The 21350-nt window shown below is 31.4% G+C and overlaps 1 protein-coding gene across 1 annotated transcript in view; it reads left to right on the forward strand.

Moving 5' to 3' along the window:
- Nucleotides 1-21350, forward strand: part of LOC130452383 (uncharacterized) — a 251678-nt gene that overhangs the window by 30362 nt on the left and 199966 nt on the right. Inside the window, exon 2 of the mRNA XM_056791629.1 lies at nt 12386-12441. Coding sequence (XP_056647607.1) covers nt 12386-12441 — 56 coding nt within the window. The remainder of the gene's footprint in view (nt 1-12385; nt 12442-21350) is intronic.

Raw genomic sequence — 21350 nt, forward strand, 5'->3', positions numbered from 1 at the left:
TTAATAAAATAAGACTAATCAATTAAGTCGTCTCCACCTATTGAATGATTATAGTTTATTATTATTTTTGATCGAGAAATTTCTTTATATTTAAAATCCTTTCTATCTAATCTTTTTACTTCATCCTCGTTACCTTTTCTAATGCAATTTCGCTAAATTTGGTCATCCATTTTACTACAGTCGTTGTTAACGTCCGTATCCGTATATTCACGTGGATGTTTTTATTTCTTGTTCTGATGAAGATTCATTCTGATAGTACCAGCAGCTAATATTATCTGATTCCATAGTTACCAGGAAAGCAAATAAGATAAAAAATATTTATCAAAATGTCAGTTATTAATGCATCTAAATTGAAGGAGTTTAATTTATGCCATGAATCATCAGATGAGAGAGAAATTCGTTGGAAAGTTTTTAGGTAGGATAAGGGAAATTTTTTATAAAAAAGTTTGTTGAACTTGGCCCTGATATAGGAGCTGCTCTTCTGCAGGCCTGGGGTCGGGATTGTTGCGTGGGGAGTTGTGCTTCTGTCCTGGATGCAAAGGAAGAAAAGCGAAAGACCATTGGCATTAAAGAAACGAAAAGAGAGCTCTGGTGTAAATAAAAACAGCTCTTCTCGATTTGGGCATATATCTTTTGAAATTTTTTTTGTTTTTGATCATTTGCAGCTGCATTATTTTCTATCGTTGGCCATTTGGCTGGCGAACCGGTTCTCTAAAAGGGTTTTATCTTACTAATATGGGAGAGTTGCCTAGGAAGTTGAGGTTGTTGTTGCCAGATGCCGATTATTGGAGAACCAGGGGGTAAGAAGAGTTTCTTTGGCAACGGAGTTGTTTGATTCGATGGTACGAATCACGCTGAATCTACACTTGTATTGTCAAAACTTGAAAATAGACTGCTCGCAGGTCAGGAGTTTTTTAAGGAGATAAATGAGTGAAGTACTGTAGACGTTTGCTCTATATTCGATTATGGGGCAAAGGAATGTTTTGTACGTATGAAATAAGGTGACGGAGTGGGTTCGTCCAAATTTTTCTCCGAGCGCATCATCAGACAATGTACAAGCGAACGTAACACAGCAGACTTGTATACTGAAATTTACATCAACCTTGATTCAAAGATAAAACATGAAATTTTTGTCAAATAACAAAATATGTACTGCATGCATAAGATTTCTGCAAGTTTTATTTTATGGAAACCAATAGTTTTTATAAAGATTTTACGATAGATGTTGAAATAAATGTATAATATGTATGTATAATAAAAATAAACTTTGATAGTTCTCTAATACTCAAATAGATGGCAGTAGAAATACATTTAGTGAGTGGAAAACATATACACCAAGATATGTAAATGTTGCAGAAATCGATTTGGCGCACACAACAAAAAAAAATTGAGAAACGACGTACATTTGTATGTGCAGTTTCCTTAAAACAAATGGTAACTCAAAAAAGTTTTTGTTTTTGATGCTTTAGTGCGATCATCTTCTAAATAATAAACAAATATTTTCACTAAAAACATAAAATTACTAATAGTCAATTTCATAGTTTGAACATATTTATGTCGAAATGATTATAACTTATACTTTTATTTATAATAAGTATATTACTTCATTTATTACTAGTTCCAATTAACCATATCCAGTCTAGCTGTAATTGTAACGTAAAATTGTTCAAGTAAAATTACTTTTGCTTGTTCGCTTTCATTATCCATACTGGTACTGAAATTTATTTGGTGAAAGTACTACTTTAATTAATATAAAAGGTACGTCCGACAGAGGATATATACGCGTACATATATGGATGTAGAATACTCTACATCAATTTCAATTTCATTAATTCCAAATTTCATCATATTATAAGGGTCGCACTGAAAGATTTGAACACTTTTAGTAGTGATTGAACCACCCTTCAAAACCTTTTAAGGTTAGAATATGATATCTCTAAGCTCTTTAAACTCAACAATATCTTCGTTAAATATATATTTGTTTTGATTTTTGGATTCTTTTAGAGAAAATCAATTTAAATTTTGACGTTCCGACATACTTCGTTCTTTATCTAAATATTTTGATTTACGAGATTTCTTGTATTATAACGTTGCCATTCCATAGATGTAAGTACTATAAATTTATATACTGTTATTTTCCAAAAAAAAGAATTACTCGTTATTCCACCCTGTATGTTTCTATCAAGGGAGGAATCCAAGATAAAGTCACTTAGACACATGTTTTCTGAATCGATTCACGTCAAAAATAAAATTTTTTATGTAAGCATGTTAATTTTTTTTAAATTTTTTGATTTAATAGTTGAAAATACACCTTTATAGGGAAAATATGCGAAAAACTATGGAGTATTATGAATTATTCCGCGAAATATCTGAAAATTATGTTTCTTTGTCAGAAGATTGTTGGTCATTGAGTGACAAGTCCTAGCAGTAAAACTGAATTTTATGTCGCTTGTACCATTTTCAGTATTGCTAAGAATAATAACTTTTTATAATTGTTAATTCACATTTTCGTATATTTTCTTCTTTGGCATGTATATTTCTCTATATCATCTGATATATTTCATAAAATAAACGTTCTTACCAATTGTTTCTATATTTTAATGACTAAGATGCTTCATTTAACTTAATCTAACAATTCGTCAAGTTTGACTTATATGAATCCAATTATAATGTGAGATAATGAAGAATAAACTAATTTTTTAATGATTATACTATAAAAAAACTATATATAAAAATATTTAAATGTTAAATTCCCATTATTTTTGTTTTTCTCTTATGAAATATGAACGTTTATGTCGCAATTCAACTTTTTCCACCTTTTGTATGTGAGAAAAGATGTTATTATGAGGAACCGGTATGCAATGTGACATACATGTTTTTGTTCAAACAAACAAGTTATATGGATATTATATAAACGGAATACCGTTTTGGCATCCAATCTCAGAAAATAATTGCGACATATACAGGACCGTATCGATACTGAACACGCAGCGAACTCACCGGAGTTTATTTATATCATTGCTGAAATATTTATCTGTTTCATTCATTTATATTTATTGCTTTTATTTTTAAGCTTGGTTAGTTCAGAAGACCCTGATAATTTCTTGATTTTTTCCCAATTCGAATAAACTCTGATAAACAAGAGAATAAGAACAATCACCACTAGAAAAACTTGTTTGACTACCTAGCACCTTCTTTTTGTATCTTCGGATAATATTTCAGTCTTTTTATGAACATTCCATTTGCTTTTTCGAGATCAATACAATGGTTTCCATAAATTCTTTATTTCAATCTTTCTAAAATTAAAAGCCTCAACAAGAATTTGATGAAATAATTCTAAATAATAATTAAATGCAAAGTAATCGTAATCAAATGGATATGTTGAATAGAGTTTCTTTAATTGATAGAAATTTCACTTGAATATTCTAGTTACAAAATGGTTAATTGGAATATTTCAAACAATAGCTCGTTTGGATACTTTGAAATGAACGATTCATTGAAAATTTTCACGGTACATCAATCGCATTGTGAAATATCCTTTGATACATAAATTCTTACTCGTTTCAATGTTCATAGAATTTTCTATTAATATTTCCTGATGTGCAACGAAGGCATTCCATTTTATATATCGAGAAATAAAATAATTTGTTGGAAAAATGAAACTTTAGAGTGGGCATGGTAATAAGTAAGGCGGAGGCTTCTTTGTCAAAAAGAGATGATGCCCATTTAAAAATCGACCCCGTGTGGTAAACAAATGCTTTTACTCTAAGTTACAGTTTCTGTGTAGTTTGTAAAGTTATTTTTTGGTTTTTAGGCCCCATTTATATTTCGAAATGCCTTTTTAAAGCGTTGCTACTTGGAAAAGTATGGAATTTCCTCCCGGAAATGTGGCTTTGCTGCTTTTTTTTTCGACTATGCAGTGTTTTGGTTAATGTACATTGGAAAATCAAAGAAACTGAGAAGGATTCTGATTAAAGTTGTTTTAGTTTCACCAAAATCTAAGAAAACAGTACAAAACAAATCTCACGACTGGAAAAAACCAAGGGTGAATACGAGAAAATCGATTGCTTACCACACGATCTCTATTTTGACGTAAATCAGCTGTTTCCTCAGATTGCTTGATTACTATTGTCATTTAACTTCTGTCAAAATTTGAACATCACTCAAATCAAAGTCAACTCCAAGCTTGATAAATATGAGACTACGAATCATCGATTTCAATGGTGAATTATTGAATCTTTGTACAGCATAGATGATTCCAAATGATATAGAAGCACCTAATTATGATATTTATAGGTATTCGAAATAATTGGAAATAATTACGATGTGCTGATGGCCGATTAGAGATTGTGGAGGCTGTTTATATTGTTCGGTGGTTTCATATTTTGGTACATAGAAGCTGATGCCCACAATCGACGACAATCAGGACATTCAGTATATATTTAGTCACCACATACAAGATCACATAAATTCATGTAGCTCCATTATTTATAAATCTTACCGTAAAAATGAAATTTGTGCAGTCGAGGCAATTTTTTAATGATACGTTGAGCCTAATGGAAGCCTAATAAAGAAAAGACACATTATCATCACTATCACAAAATTGCACACATTTATTATTTATACAATATCATATATCTATGCAGAATTGGCTGCGTAAAACGTTGGAAACCCAATTTCATATTTAGCCCTTTTTAAAGAAATCAAAAAGAAATTTCCAAAAACGGAGAAATTAGTTTTTAGATATTCACACGGGACCCATTTCCAATAAAAGAATCGATTTGATATCTCATTTTGTCATGAAGAATTGCTAAATATTCCAAGTCGAATTTTGAGAATCGCAGAAATTCGTTTTTAGGTATTTGTACGGAGAATGTTTTAGTGCAAAAACGAAGTCGATATCTCAATTAGCGGCCAAGAAAAACGAAAAAATCGATTTTGCAAACATACCCCGTTTTACCCATTTAAAATCGAAATTTACGCACCTCTACATACCCTCAAATTTCATGCCTCTATCTTCAATAGCCTTGGCTAGGCGTTGACGAGTGAATGAATCAGTCAGTGAATCAGGACATCCTCTTTCATAGATATAGATTTTACTGACCTATATATTTTATAACTAAATTCATTTCATAAATTATTTATTTCACTATTATTTCATCCTTGAAGATTCTCCTAGAGTTTGTTCCTAGAAGGGCCGCCACCAGAGCTTGGTCTATTGCATAAAGTCGACATTGCAAATCAGTGGGTACTTTAGATTTTTGATAATTTAAAAAAATGCGAAAATTCTCATATAAAAGGGCAATATATGTTTATAAATATAAATAATTAATTAACACAGCTAGACATTAATTGATGCAAAAAATCTCCTTTCTCATCGTTATTGTTCTAATGATAATTAAGGTAGTTTCATGCACTGATGAGATGTAAAGTGTTATATATAGAAAACATTTTTAATAATGACCTACTTTAACGACTATTCCAATAACCTACTTATGGTTTTGAAGATTTAACGGATAGTAGTTTGTTGTTGTCCACACTGTATTTTCTTAAATTTGTATAAAAGCCTCATTAATTGAGGATACTTTGTAGAAAATAAAAGATTAATCATCTCGAACTCAGGCTAATTTTTCATATACTATCTCAAACAATTTTTATAACTGAAATTTTAATTTGAAATAGTCTAGATAAAAGTTAACATAACATAATGTGTTATTATTCCTTTTGTTTACTTCTACGACCACAGATTGCAGTTACATATTTGGGAAGCGTCGTCAAACGTAGAAAAAAAATTTAATTATACTTATATAGTCATTGCGCAATAGGATCGGAACCGCGAGCTTCTCTTGACCACAAATTCAGTTAGTTTAATTTGTTTTTCAGCATACCACGCATATTTTATTTGTTTCATTCCGAACAGAAAATGAACTGTATAAAATTATAGACTTGAACTATGAATGTACTGAACATAAACGTAGTATATTGAATTTAAATAATAGTAATTGATAAGCAGTGTAAGCGGGAATAAAAAATTTAAAAATTATATATCGTGTGCTTAAAACGCATCACAACATATATAATAATACGTTTATTATTTATTAATGGTTCTTATAAATAGATTCTCTAGAGACAATTCACTTCTTTGAACACACTCAATAGCCAAAAAGTTGTGACGTATAAAAATTTAGATTTTTTCTTTTTCATTCGGTGCCTTGCCTGTCACAAAAGAGGGTAATCTCGGAATAGTTGTTCTACTTATAGTCTGATCCAATTCTAGTATTGCGACCTGTCCATTCTCTTCTATTTTCCTGAATTCCTTCGTTATTCAACTGTCTAAGCTGAATGCCCTCTGTGTCATTTCAATCCTCGTTATTATCTCTTCGTTAAATAACGAGACTGGTTACGAAAAATGTTTTTTTCCAATGATCGTAGAAGTGTTGGAAGTCTTCTATAGTAAATGCCTTTAGGAGCTCTGCTTTACCACTTCCATCGGATCAAATCGGGTCCCTTTCAAAGCAGATTTGATCTTCGGAAACAAAAAAAGTCGCACGGTGCCAAATCTCGTGAATACGGAGAATACTGCTTCACAGATAGCGCGTTTTGGGGTGCGTTGTCCTGGTGCAAAATCGGACAGTTCACTACGAACTCGTTCTCGCAGTGTTGCCAAAACTGACAAATAGTAAGTCTGGTTGACAGTCTGACCCTATGGAATCGTCGAAAAAAACGATCAACATTGACGTAAATTTTGATTTGCTCTCTCGGCACTCACTAAAGCGCTTACACTCCTCAAAACCACGTGCACGAGATAGATTGGATTTGTTTTTATGTTTATTTTACCTGCAGCCATCCAAACCATACTCAGGCAATAATTTTTTAAAATAAAATGTGTGTGTGTGTGTGTGTGTGTGTGTAAACAGAATTATGTGTCATTTTAGACCACACAAATATTTTTCTATCAACCCCGCTCTGAACAAGTTGTATATTAGGACTAACATCAACCGGTGGGGGATTTTCGATTCGCTTTCTTTCCGTATTTTAATTAATTAAAATAATATAAAAATATTAGTTTCTGTTTTGTAGGAATTAATAAGAATAGTTTACAAAATTTAACTTTTTCTTAGTTGCCGAGAATTTTGATGATTTTCATTTATGATTTATTGATACTATGACAATCACAGATAAAATTTTGAGGTCGTTTCAAAACTTTCCACTTTCGTTGGTCGTTGACTCGACGACGGTTGCCTCTACGATCTACAAAGTACCTATTCCTGTCAAAATCATTATACTTTTTTTGTTTTTTTTTTGTTTGACATTTCAAAGTGACAGGTCGTTATTACCAACATTGAAAAGTAGTTTTAACATTATACTAGAAAAATTTTGGTAACTATAATTGGGTAGTAATAAACTAGATGAACAATTGAAAGTTTAATTTTTTGACACGTCAAATATAAAATATTTCAAAGTATTTCTTATAAATTCAAGAAAATATGTGAAGAACGTAATTACGAATTACGTAACGACAATTTCACAAGGTTATGGACCCAAAATTTTAAAATCTGATTCCCACAACTGTCAAGACTATTTGTAATTGTAGAGGAGTAATCGATTAGAAAAAAGTGTATTAGTCTAAAACCCATTTCCTTAACTCTTAAACTCTTAATATTGGAACCATTGGCAAAATTCCACGTTTAATTCCCCAATATCTGAAATTGACAGAGCTCTATTCTGGTCACTGTTTTCGGAGGTCCAGTTGGCAACTGTAATAAAACTGCATGGAGATTAGATATCCTCATCTGTTGCCAAGGACTACATTGACAATTTTAGAAAGAAAAAAATGGAAGTAGCTCAAATGTTTTCTTCAGGAAGGATCGCAACCATCAATATAATTTTCTTCTTTTACATGATGTCCCACACAAAACTCCAGAATACGATCTCATCACCGGGAAAGTATTGAAACATCTTCCAAGGAAAACCATCGTACTAACCACCACAAGATTCAATTAATCATTATCCAATACTATGGAAGTATGCACAGAAGAAAATCTCACCATGAACCCTGCTCATACGGGCCAATTAGTTTACTACCACAACTATCTAAACTCCTCGAAAAAATAGAATTAGGGAAATTATACCTAAAGAATAAGTGTTTCCAACACATCAATTTGGATTTAAAGAACAACACTCGAGACTCCAACAGTGTCATAGTGAACAATATCAAGCAAGAACTTGAACAAAAGGAATCATGTGCTTCAGCATTTTTAGACATCCAACAGGCTTTCGACAAAGTATGGCACGAAGAACTACTGCTCAAAATAAAAACAAAAATTACCCCATCATATCTTCCTTTTACTTAAATCTTACCTAAGTAATAGATATGTACAAGTCCAAACCTCCTTATCCAATTATCAAACCATAAAATCAGGCGTTACCCAAGGAAGTGTCCTTGGCCCTTATCTGTACCTTATGTATACTGCTGATATTCCAATTACCGATGATACCCTAATCGCTACTTTCGCAGATCATACTGCAAAATGTCTTTAGATGCAGACCCTACAATACAACCTAAATGTTCAATAAGAATGGCTACATCAGTGTAGAATTAAAGTCAACACTGACATCACGTTCACCACAAAACGATGTGTCTGTACATTAACGATATGCCGGTTCCAGTGAAAACAGAAGTCAAATACCTCGGACTACACTTGGACCAAAAGTTAACTTGGATTAAACACATACAAGCTAAGAAAAACAGAACTAAAGCTAAAACTTCAAAATATGAACTGGCTAAGAGACGATTGCAGTTAACAATGGAAAATAAAATTCTTATGTACAAAATCATCATAAAACCAATATGGACATATGGCATAGAGCTATTCTATTCTAATCTAAATTATTTAGACAACAACGATAAGAAACAAAATTCACAACGAAAACCACCAAAATCCACTAATATCCAAGCTTTACACTGATCCAATGGAACGGGAAAGATCGAAAAGTCGTGGCCAGAAGATTGTAAATTTGCAATTGAATAAAAAAAATGTTTACATGAAACACACAAATCGTCATCCTACAGAATTGAAGCTACGAAGACATTGGACAAAACTTCGTGTAAACTGAAAATTAACCAAATATAACTGTGAATGCTTATGTTAACATCAATGTATTCATTATTTGCACGATTCACAATTAAAGCGATTTCTTGCTTTGTGTTAAAACATCTGATTATTATTTATCCTTTGGCTATTTTATTTTTGCACGCCACTTGATGCTAGTTACGCAAATACGAATTATTTTAAATTGAAACTGTAACACACCGTTGATTGAACTGAATAGAATTTTTAATAAAAAAAATTTCTCACGAGTTTCGTACTCGTTTTTGTTGATAAAAGTATAAGAGGATAATTATAATTACCTGAATAATTCTAGTTAAAATTCTTGTACTACCAACTGTATATTATCAAAGGTCGAATTTCTAATAATAGAATCGTTACGTAATCATTATATTTTTATCGTATTTTATATAAAAGTTGATCTTTGAGGCATCCCAAATTAACGACAATCATAATTACCATACTTTTTTTTTGAAGAAAATAATAAACAATTATTATTTTATTAATGTCTATTTTTAACTGTGGTTCAATTATGCAACGAACTAACTGAACGATGAAATATCAAGGACTCGGACTTTATAACAACTACTGTACATACACATTCTAAACGGCAACACAAATCAGATATTTTTTTAACATATGGTTGATGGTACTAGACCGGCTAGCGTGCACAGAAAAGCCCATATATCTTGATTAGATTAAGGTGGTTGTTAGGTATCATCTAGATACAGTTATGGAATTTTTATAGCCCTTGATTTAATGATAACTGTAACAACTAAGCTGGTATACAGCATGTCCAGTGATAAAAAAGTAGATAGGATGAAAAAAAATGTTATTTAGGTATTTCCAAGTACCTTTAACTATTTTCTTATTACATAAAGACATCAAAGTTGATTTTCTACAAACTTTTTCACAATATTATTTTCTGTTACAATGATTTTTCATACACTGAAAGATATTAAAACAATAAATTTGATTAATAGACTAGATATCAGCCGATTTCCCCTGAAATTTTGATAATCAATGTCGATTTTCTTGAAAATTGGTATGAAGGTAATATTTATAACCCTGTAATCTACCCTGTACCTAAGTGTGCTTTTGCCCTGAGGGTGAAAATTTATTTCATTAAAATAATTTGGTACGTCTATAGATTGATTGAAGCTGTTTTTTTATACGCAAAAACGCATTTTTTACCGTACTTGAAAAATTTTCATTTTAGCAGCAAAAACATTCAAAACAAAAATTGAGCTAATAAAAAAATAAAGAGATTCTTTTCTAAGAACCTTTGTCAATTCAATAATAACTGTGTTATTGCTCGTTGAAGGATGGATATTTTTGGGGAACCCCGAAGTTCAATACCTTTAATAACCTCAAATAACTTGAAATTGTCGGTATTTTTGGTAAAAACTCAAGAAACCTTTTTCAAAGCACATAGAAAAACCTTTAAATGAGCACTGTCAAAAGTCTTTTGTGTAAGAGTTGACTGATTTATAACAAAAATAAAGTTTCTTCTTTTTTTTTGAAAAAATGTAATAATTATACCCTCATCATCACCACCCTAATTGAAATTAATCATAATCCATTTGCAGTTAATTTTATTTATGTATTATTGATATCATCCATGTGATTTGACTGATGTTGAATGTTTATTTTTTTTATTAAATTAAACACTGTACTAACGTAATCTTGAAAAAAAAATTCCCAAATAAACCAAAAACTATTCATGTTATGAGAAAATGTTTCAAATATGAATTGTAATTTTTTGCCAAAAATTTTGAGCTTTTTTAAATCTATGTATCATAAAAATTTAAGCATATACATTACTTCAAAGTTTGCATTCTCGTATTAAATGCAACCCCTTTGAACTGCACCCTTTTCGAAACCGGGGGTTGAAAAAAGTTTTAATTCATATGATGTTGAAGTACTTGAAATCCCCTACAAAATGTTTTATCAAAAAAGTTTCTAGCTTGAAAATTGAGTTATTGTCGAAAAACTAAATGCTTTTTTTTTCAAAATTTCGGGGCACGAATTTTGGAGCATTGGAAAAAGTGAAACGTGGAACGTACAATCGAGCACTAGCTGTCACGAACGAGAAGAAGAAGAAGATATTAGTGTTGATGAAATAAAATGATTCGAAATTGTTTTTTATATTATTGTCTAAATGAAAAATTTTATTGATTTTAAAAATATTCATTTTTTCTATAAAAAACTTGACTGCAATTTTGAGCTTTTTGGACATTGAAGGTGGGTTTCATACTTGAAAAGCAACACTTAAAAATACAGACGAAATATCATCAGTTCCACATAAACTTACCTTCATTATTCCATATTGTACGTTAATTATGCAGTCTCTATTCGTGATGATTACATTTCAAATGAAAACGTCTCTTTCCAATTTCCCCGAATTCGTTTCACTCGATCTTTTTTAAAGAATGACTGTATTTTCTATTCAATAACCACGTAATTTTGTGTTTAGTTGGAAAGTCTTCACGTCGATTCCCCGTATCAATTTAATCTTCTATTGGAAATGTGATCGGAATCTAATGACTACTATTAACGTTTTAATGTATTTCAACTTAGTTTATAACGGATTCACTTATTGTGTTGATGATTTGGAATTGAATAACAACCCACGGACCATCGGAATTATGTCGAGGGGATTTACGAATTTTGTTATGTCTTAATAAAGTGATGCAACTTTATAATATTTCGATTTCTGTCTGGTTTATGAATGTTTAGATATAAATTTTCTCAAATAATTCAGGCCGATAGGGTGCAATATATCTGCAAAAACACATTTAAAATTAGCCTACCAAATACTGGAAATAGTGATGAAAAATGTCTGGAATTTATATAGAAAATCTGTTATTTTTGCAAAATAAAATGCTTTCTAAAATAAGCCTACCAAATATTGGAAATAGTGATGGAAAATGCCTGGAATTTATATAGAAAATCTGATAAATATGATGAAGAGGTTAACCTCGAAACTTGAGCTTATTTTGTGGTTAAAGTTAAATCGTACTATAAAAACTAAATCGATAGATTGTATGAGCGCTATAATGTATCCAACTCAAATGCAACTATATTGATTAATGAAATCAAATTACATAAAATGAAAAGATTTTTTTTGATGCTAGACTACTAATCCTTCTTATCTAACCTCGCTACAATAATTGAATGTTATTGTTTATAACATAATTTGGGACTGGAACTGGGAATATAGTAGATCTAATTTTGCGTTAATCAAACTGACTGGATTTTTTATTTTTTTTCAGCAAAAATGAAGTTAATACTTCCACTAGTCGTTTGGATAACGTCGCTGAACACAACGGTAAGTTATGATACCTACTATTATCATTTATTGTGTTATTTTGACATTTGACCAATTCTTTGACTTCACTGTATTTACAGCCTTGAAAAACAACAGTTCAACATCAATTATTTTTTCTTGGAAATTTATCTGTGCAAGAAGGTTGATATGGTTTTCATCTAACCAGAATCATTCCACGATTTTCTGCAATTCAAATAATTCCATATTCTCAACATTTTTCCTGAAGGAAACACAAAAAAAATAGCGAAAACTTTATTTTGAAAGCTTTCTTAGTGTGCCTCGACTCATTCCAGGGTAATCATCATCAACTTGAACCGAGGAAAGAACTTCTTCTATTTATGATCTACTGACAGAAGTTGGATTTTGTAGGGATCCAGCTGTGAATCTTCTGCTAGAATTCGCTGTTGAAATGTCCAATTCTTGCACCCGATGACGAATTAACGTCTCTTTCTGTCACACTCTCGCGAACTGCCGTTATGTTTTGTTTTAAGCGAGCTCTACAAGCTCGTATCGTATGCTTCACATCACTAACCAAACAAGAACTTTCGAATAAAGTCGCGTTGTTCTACAGTGTAATCTCTATGATTACCAACTGGATACTTTCAACTTTCGATCTGTCACTTTATAACCATGTGATAAAATGTCAAAAATGTGACAATATGTCAAACTTGGCGCGAAAATCAAATCTTGCGCTCTTATTGATACTACTAAGTTTTGCATAATGAATTAAGCTTTCGTATATAAATATGGTTGAGTTGATGATTCTAAAAGTTATGCCTAAGGAAGAAACGGGTGAATATTCTTCATGCAGGCATTAAAAATGGTTTTGCATCGAATTCATTGCTTTTATCTACTCAAAACATTTCCTAATCCTGCACCGATTACTCAAATCGTTCACTTATGGTCTCCTAACAGTTATAATGCATAAATCTTGTTATTATTCCAGAATATAGAACAAATTTCTGAAAGAGACTCTATATTTTACTTAAAAAAATCATAGAACACTTTTTTCAAATGTAGTTTCGATTTCTGTTCTCAAATTCGAGAACTAGCTTTAGATTTAGTATTAATGGGAGATTTTTTTTGTTTTTAAACATCAAAATCAATTGCTAGCTGACTTGAGGTAAGAAGGCATCATTTCAGCACAGCTGAAGCATGATTGATTCAAAATATGTTTAAAAGCAAAACAAGATCCAAAATCTTTTGCATCCTCTCGTACCTGAAAGCCACAATACTCGATAACATCTATTGGAATCCTAACTACCATTATGATGAAATTATCCAGACTATGTGGGTGTGTAAACTTCAACATGATGCATTTCACTTCTTATCTATATTTGGCAATGTTTAAAAACGTACGTCTTTGCCCTGAGGATCATATTTGTTTAATGACTAAGTATTTCCACAAAAAAAGGTGTGTAATAGTAATTAACAAGAAAAATTGTATATTTCAAAGGAATGAAGTAATGAAAATTAGAATATTTCTAACAATAACATTGAAATAACAATGATAAATTCTCAATATCGCTGCAAGATAATAGCTTTTGACTGATTTACAATCACAGACCGATTGTAATACTAAGTTCATTATTCTCTAAACGTGGTTCAGTCCACTTTCAGTTATGTCCAGCGTATTATCTTGTCTCGTTCACTTTCACCTTCGCATTGGGTTACACAAGCTATGAGAAGGAGAAGACGAGGTTCTAAAAAATACCCGGAGGTCGACTCTAAATATTCCACCAAAAAATAAACATCTTAAAAGATCGTTAAATTTTTTTATTGACATAATATTTTATTTCAATCTGAATTGTCGTTCTTAATATATTTCTTTCATACTTGAACATTTTTCAAATTAAATTAAACCGATTAGACAGAATAAATATGCTCAATTTTTTACCGAAAAAATATTACACTAACGATTATTGCGTGAAACCGAATCAGATCATAAATCATATGAAAAAAAGATTATTTCAAGAGATGTTTACCACTATTAGGAAAGTCAGTAAGATAAATTCGAATATAGTTATGATGGAAGATGAAAAAACAAAAAATCGACACCGAACAATGAAGGAGATAACGAATTTCAAAACGAAAAAGAGCCCGAAGACGAAATCGAAGATTCTGAAGACGAACCGGAAGACGAAGAAAAACTACAATCCGGCTCGAAGGACCAAATTTATGTAGAGATTTTAGCTACAAAGAAAATGTTTTTTTTGTGGACTGTATATTTATTTTTTTCACTTGAATCAACATATTTTTATAAAGAAGTTGGAGAAGATTACACTTTTCCCACGCACCTCATCCATTTTGAAACAAGAAGAGACTGAAGCTTGACATGGTTGTTGGAGTGTATCCAACAGTCTGCTGCATACTATAAGTTTTGTTGAAGAATCTTTCCATGGTGATAATAGATGATATAATAATTTTAAAAACAAATGACATTTAAAAAAGAAAAGGATTTTGTTAAAGACTGATACTTACAAAGAAGCAAATTTGCTTCGAGACATTTCACCGATGAACATTTAGTTTTCTCACCTTGATTCAGATTTTATCCCCTAAATTATAACTAAAGAGGAAATTTGGGTGACTGTGACTAGTTCTAGATGGAAACGCAATAACTTACATAGCCCTAAAAAATCGTCAATCAAAATCATAATAATTGCATCCATCGATTGTAAATTTTTTATTAGGGTAAAATAAAATATTCATAGTGGACGTTCAGCTTTGAAATTGATGTATTAACTTTTGGTTGAATGATTGTTTGCATTAAACACCCGACTTATCGGGGCCACACTGGTCGTAATAAGAGAAAAAAATCGATTGGACACCGATTCATAATTCATAAATCCATAGACATCGAGATCGAAGGTTTTCTCGTGAACGAAACGTTGTAGGCGTTTGACCATTGTTGCTTATGAAAGTAAAAGTATTATACAGAGAAATGTTCAAAGGGAGAGGTTCGTGCCCAAATAAGACTTTAGTTAAATTCCAAAAAATGTATAAATACACATTTGAAAGTATACGAGAATCGGGAAAATTTCATAAGAAATTAGCGTTTGGAATTTTGAAGAATGAAGATGAAATGAAAATTATTACTTCTTGCGGAAGATGTATCAGTTAAGTAATCTTCTGAGAGCCGGTGAGAGATCGACCTTCACCCATCAGATAACTTGATATGTTTCATTAAATTGAATTAATTTTCGTCAGTTTTCTTTTATCACCTTCACTGTTTTCATAACCCAATGAACCCATAACACTCAGAAGGTTTTCCCAATTAGTTATGTACATAGTTACCTGGAAAGTAGATGAAGTTTTAAAATTGAAGCTAATTGATAGGTGCTAGAGATAAAGTACAGCGTCTGAGGTCTGGACATAACATATTAGCTGCACACTATCTGATCGTTAAATGTATCTCAGTGCTCGTTCTGGTTTCAATCCTTGTTATTAGTCCATAATTTGATTCTTCATTATGGTAGGAACATGTATCGTGTGTAACTGAAAAAGATCTGTATACCGTCAAATCGTGAACGTATTGTTTTATAAAAAATTATCGAACAATATCTATCGTGCAAGGTTTTAGGCACGACGCCGGATGCTGACATAAATACATTTTGGCTGTACCATATCTGTATAATCTCAATTATGAGATCTGCATATTCGGCCAGTTTCTACTGGTGTTTATTAAGAGTTTTGTGGGTGTTCAGTATGGCTATGTCGGTCGATGAGAAAGACTGAATTGACTTTTCTGACAACTACAACGCTGTCAGAACTGTTATTTGTTACCTGCCATCAGTGATAATCGTAGTAGAGTCTAAAAATATCATTTTGAAGCACCTGCGGTTGATAATACGGTGTATACGTATTGAGAAGACCGAACTTTTTGATCAGTTTTTGGTGAATGATGTTGCACACTTGATTAAGCTGGCGCAGATAGTCAGTATTAGCTAACACACTACAAGCAGCAGATGTATATGTTGAATGGTCTTCGATCTCTGATTTTTGTTGACATTTCTTACTTTTGTCGAATTGTTTGGATTCCTGATCACCTTTTCTTCTAGTTATTAGTAGATAGCTATCATGAAGTAGCTTTCAGTCTCTGGATAGAAAGTTTTACTAGTAAGATACCTGTTTAAAACATCTTTTTCAATATACTTGATTCTTGAAGCCAGATTCTGGCGATGCGAGGTCAATGTGTGAATAATCCTTAATCGTCTTCGATATAATCCGCTGTGGTTCCTGATTTCATGTTTTATCACATGTCGTGGACGTTGTTTCACAAGGTTAAAATCCTCTTCAACCCTCTTTTACTAGTTAGATATCTGTTTAAAGCATCTTTTTCAATATACTTGATTCTTGAAGCCAGATTCTACCCATGCGAGGTTGATGCGTGAATAATCCTTAACTGCCTTCGATATAATCCGCTGTGGTTCCTGATTTCGTGTTTTATCACAAGGTTAATTAAGCTTCTTCAACCTTCTTTTCGGTTCACAAGGTTAAGGTGTTGTTTCAATAGTAGATGATCAGGGTGGTGGTTTTTGTTGTTCTTCGTCATCATTGTACGTGTTAACCTCTGAATATTTTTTAGGTTTAGGTGTTAATTGCCTAGACTAACCTAAGTAACCTAACCTTCAGATTCTAGCTTTTGTCTGCTTGTGGTTCAATAATCTTGGCAGTTGAAATCGTTCCGTTGGCTAGCAGCATCTTTTCGTTTACGAAAATTATTTAATTTATTAATATTTATATAATTTGATATATCTATTGAATTTTTTCCATATTAATCTTGTATGTTTATGCTATCATTAAAATTTATATTATGATTATTAAAACAGTATATTTGGCAATTTGGCAAACACTGTGATAAACGAGGTACCATTAGAAGGATAGATTACAGTGCCCATGGCTTATAATTTTTTTGTTTGAATATCCTGTATCATCTCTTAGAACGTTTTCGATCATTCAGCCATATAAATAGATAAGTATCAAGTTCCGTCGCTTTGATATTAAAAAAAAACAGCATCAAAGTAAAATGTATTATTATATTAAAAGTAAGATCTTCTAACTTGTGATTTAACCATTAATCCGAATCAACCACGGCGAGTTATCTAGATCAATAAAGCAGCCATGACTGCTTGTAATTCCACCGATTTTGATGTATAAATCAAGTAATTAGAGAAGAGAGCAAATGGAAACTGAACTATAATCACGAGAAATTAACTTTTTCTTCTTTTTATTCACTGAATTATCAGATCTCAGGTAGAAGTGTTAAAACGAGTTCTTGGAAAACTATAAAGAAAAAATATTAGATTTACTATTGGTCTTGAGAGTCACTGTATATCCTATCTTGTTGAAATAAGGGAATTTCTTTCGCTATGGATGAGTTTAATACTTTTAAAGTAACTTAACATTACAGTAACATTACGTTAGATATTAAATCACACTAAATCAATTCAATAATGTTTCTATCTTCTAAATCTAAATCAACATTGGGAAGAGATTTATTTTAAGTACCAGGTACTGATTTACTGGGGATTGCGACTGACATTTTTCCATCATATGCTTCTTCTCTCGAACGACAACTACACAAGCAAACTGATATTTTGGTAAGTTCTCTATTCAACTTTTCTTGTTTCATCTTCGGGTGCAGGATTCGAATAAGTTTTTTAATTTTGTCTGGGGAGTCCATTTATTGAGATATATGTTAAAAAACATCTATTTTTGTTAACTAATTCTTAGTTTTTTTTTACTAGAGATTTCTGTTTTTATTTCCCAGGATAAATTTTTGCTACCACTACAGCTCTAAATTTATTCAATGTTACTTTTAACTTTTGTCTGTCCCCAAAGAGCTAGTGTCAGTGTTTTTAGGTATAAATTATTATCTGTCCTTCAATCTATAATCATAAAACACTTTTGACGTCAATACATGTATGTAAACTACAGGGTGTTTCAAAAAAAGCGATCCCATCTCTAGGTTAGATAGAAGCCTTTTTGGTGTAACTAGCGCCCTCTATGAGAATCGGACATAAAAACAAATTCATTGGATGTATTGACGTTACCTGTAGTTGCAGCAAACGCCTTGAATTGATCGCGCTACGAATTTTTTACTGAGCAAATATTCCAAAATATTCCAAAAACTTTTGTTCATGATGAAGATGAATGTTTCAAATATCTGTAAAAAATTCAAATAGCATCCGTATGACAACATGTTCTAAATACATTCACCATTAGAAATGTCAAACTTCATAATGACAATGTCAGTTTTGACATATTCACATCAGTGTTGCCTTAAAACTTGAGTAGCAGTCCTCGTATTATTATATCATACATCCCTTATCAACCTAGAGAAGAAATATTTGGATAAATTCCGATAGTTATAAATTAAACTTTATTAAAACTTCTATAATGTGTATATTGGCACAAAAAATTAATGGATATTGGCTATTTTCGAGGGAATTTCTTTTTTTCTACATCCAACATCGTCATTAAAAAAATCTAAGAGAGAATTTCGTGTATATTTTCCGTTGAATGACTCATTGATTCATAAATAGAGGCGCCAATGACTTGTGGTTCTTAAAATTACCAATAAATATGAAAGAAAGGAAGTTGAGAGTATGCATTGTATAGTAAAGTCGCCGGATGCTCGTACGATCGAAATACAAGAGGAAATGCCTTTGAGGGTAAACTATCAAATGAAAATGGAGAAGGAATTATATTTAATAACGTATCAATTAAAATAAGGCGTTTGTTCTATATTAGTATTAAGTTATTTGAATATATTATCATATGTTAAATCTAGCAAAAAATTTTTTTGAAATATTCGCATATATTTTCTTAGAAAAAAAAATATTGAAGGGAAAAATTTATTTGAATTAGTTCGTCATTTATTATGGAATTTGTGTGTTAAAAAATACTATATATTATACTTATGTTTAATTGAATGATTATTAACAATTTTTATGAAAAATTCAATAATATTATTGAGATTAACTTCACTGAGTACAAAATAACAGAAAAAGTATAAACTCAAAAGATTTTTGCTTCTTTTTTTTAGCTCCAAGCCTCTTTGTGATGTGTATGTGAAATACCTATTATTGTGAAAGAAAGTTTTTGCAAAACCATTGAAATATGAAACTTTTCTTATCGTCTTCCACAAATTGAAAATGAAGTAGATCAACATACAGGTCACATCATGCTTAAGAAAGGAATTGCGAGCTGTAGGTAATGGGGCTAATGAGTTTTAGGGAAACACCAAGGGTGGAGTGCAAAAAGCGCACATGTATCGGTACATTTAGAAAATTAACTGTGTCGAATCCTAAAGATCGTTCGACGAGCGCACAAGAAAATTTGATCTGCCGATGTGAAGGCCAGTTTACACGAGTTTAGTGAGCAAGTATTTAGTTAATTTTAAGCTACACTAAACTGTGTGTATGAACAGACCGTTTAGTGTTTAGTACCGGTAAAAAATCATACATTTCATAAAATATGCCGTCAAATTTTCAAAAAAAAAAAACAAAAGTATGCACAATATGCATATAACTCGAGTCTTAATCATCTTTTTATAAATTTCTTCCCAAATGATCTATTCAGCATTTCTAATTATTCAAATAGCTAGATTACGAGGGGAAATTCATTTATAGTGTTATAATATGCTGTGATTTGCTCGACACGATTTTTTCTCAACCGATTTCGTACTTGTAGGTGGAAAGCATGGAATTTGTTGTGGTTTATCCAGGATAAGATATTGAAAACGGCAAACGCTTCTAAACGCTCAATAAAATATTTTTATGCTTCTAAATGTTCTTGATTTTAGGTCTCTTCTGAAAGACAGGTTAAAAGTTGACATTTAGACTTCTCTTAGTCTTTATCAAAATATTTTAAATACTTCCATTCTTGTTTAAAACATTATACTAGATATTTTCTACGCTGTCAATCCAAGTTTGAACACTATTTGTTGATGTAGTGGATAATTTTTTTCTTGATAAAGTTGGTTAATTGGATATCCTTTTTGTATTAGTTTGTGACATAGATTACCAACCAAATAAAACAACGAATCAAACCAAAAGACGTTATTCTGAATAATTAATGGAATAACATTTCGCTAATTCAGTTAATTACTAGCTAGATTAAAGGAATATGTCATTTGTCAACTGGTACATCAGAGATACGTCGAATAGAATGCAGCAAAAACTCGTTCAATTATATCAGAAGATAACCTTGTAAAGCTTAGTTTAAAGAGAAAATTACCTAATAGGAAACATAAATTCAACTTATGATAGAATAATTACGAGGTAACACATAAATAACGTTTTGCTTTAAGACGTTTCAATGGTATTAACGTGTTTTCAGTTTCGCAAGTGGTAGTCGCAATTAGAAGTCATCTTTCTAAATTTTATCGATTTTATCTGCTACTTGTAGCTATTTTATAGTTTTGCTATCTGACATTTAATCGAGTACCTACATATTTCAACGTGATTATTCATTATATACAACAATGAACATCGGTGAAGATTTCAAGCCTTCTATCTATTTGAATTATTACGAAATCGATTTACTATCGAAATATGCTTTGAAATTGAAGCATTCCATGAGATTACAGGCTTCAGCTAATTCGCGAAGATCCGTTAAAGAGCCTCCTATACAGTAGAGGTTATTTTCAGATTGTTCGGATTACATACCTCGAATATATGGGCTAAACAACTGCCTCTTTATTATGAATTATAGATCCCCTTTAAACAATCTACAATCACCATGTAGACAGAACTTTAACTGTATGATTCTTCTTGTGGCTTAGATTTCATGTAATTTCTTACCAGTGACTTTCCTTATATGATACCAAGAACTATTTATCTTTAGTAATGGCAGGTTTTTCTTATGATTGATAATATCTATACGAGGTCTCCTCTCAATTAATA

This window comes from Diorhabda sublineata, chromosome 1 (genome assembly GCF_026230105.1).
Source record: "Diorhabda sublineata isolate icDioSubl1.1 chromosome 1, icDioSubl1.1, whole genome shotgun sequence".
NCBI lineage: Eukaryota > Metazoa > Arthropoda > Insecta > Coleoptera > Chrysomelidae > Diorhabda > Diorhabda sublineata.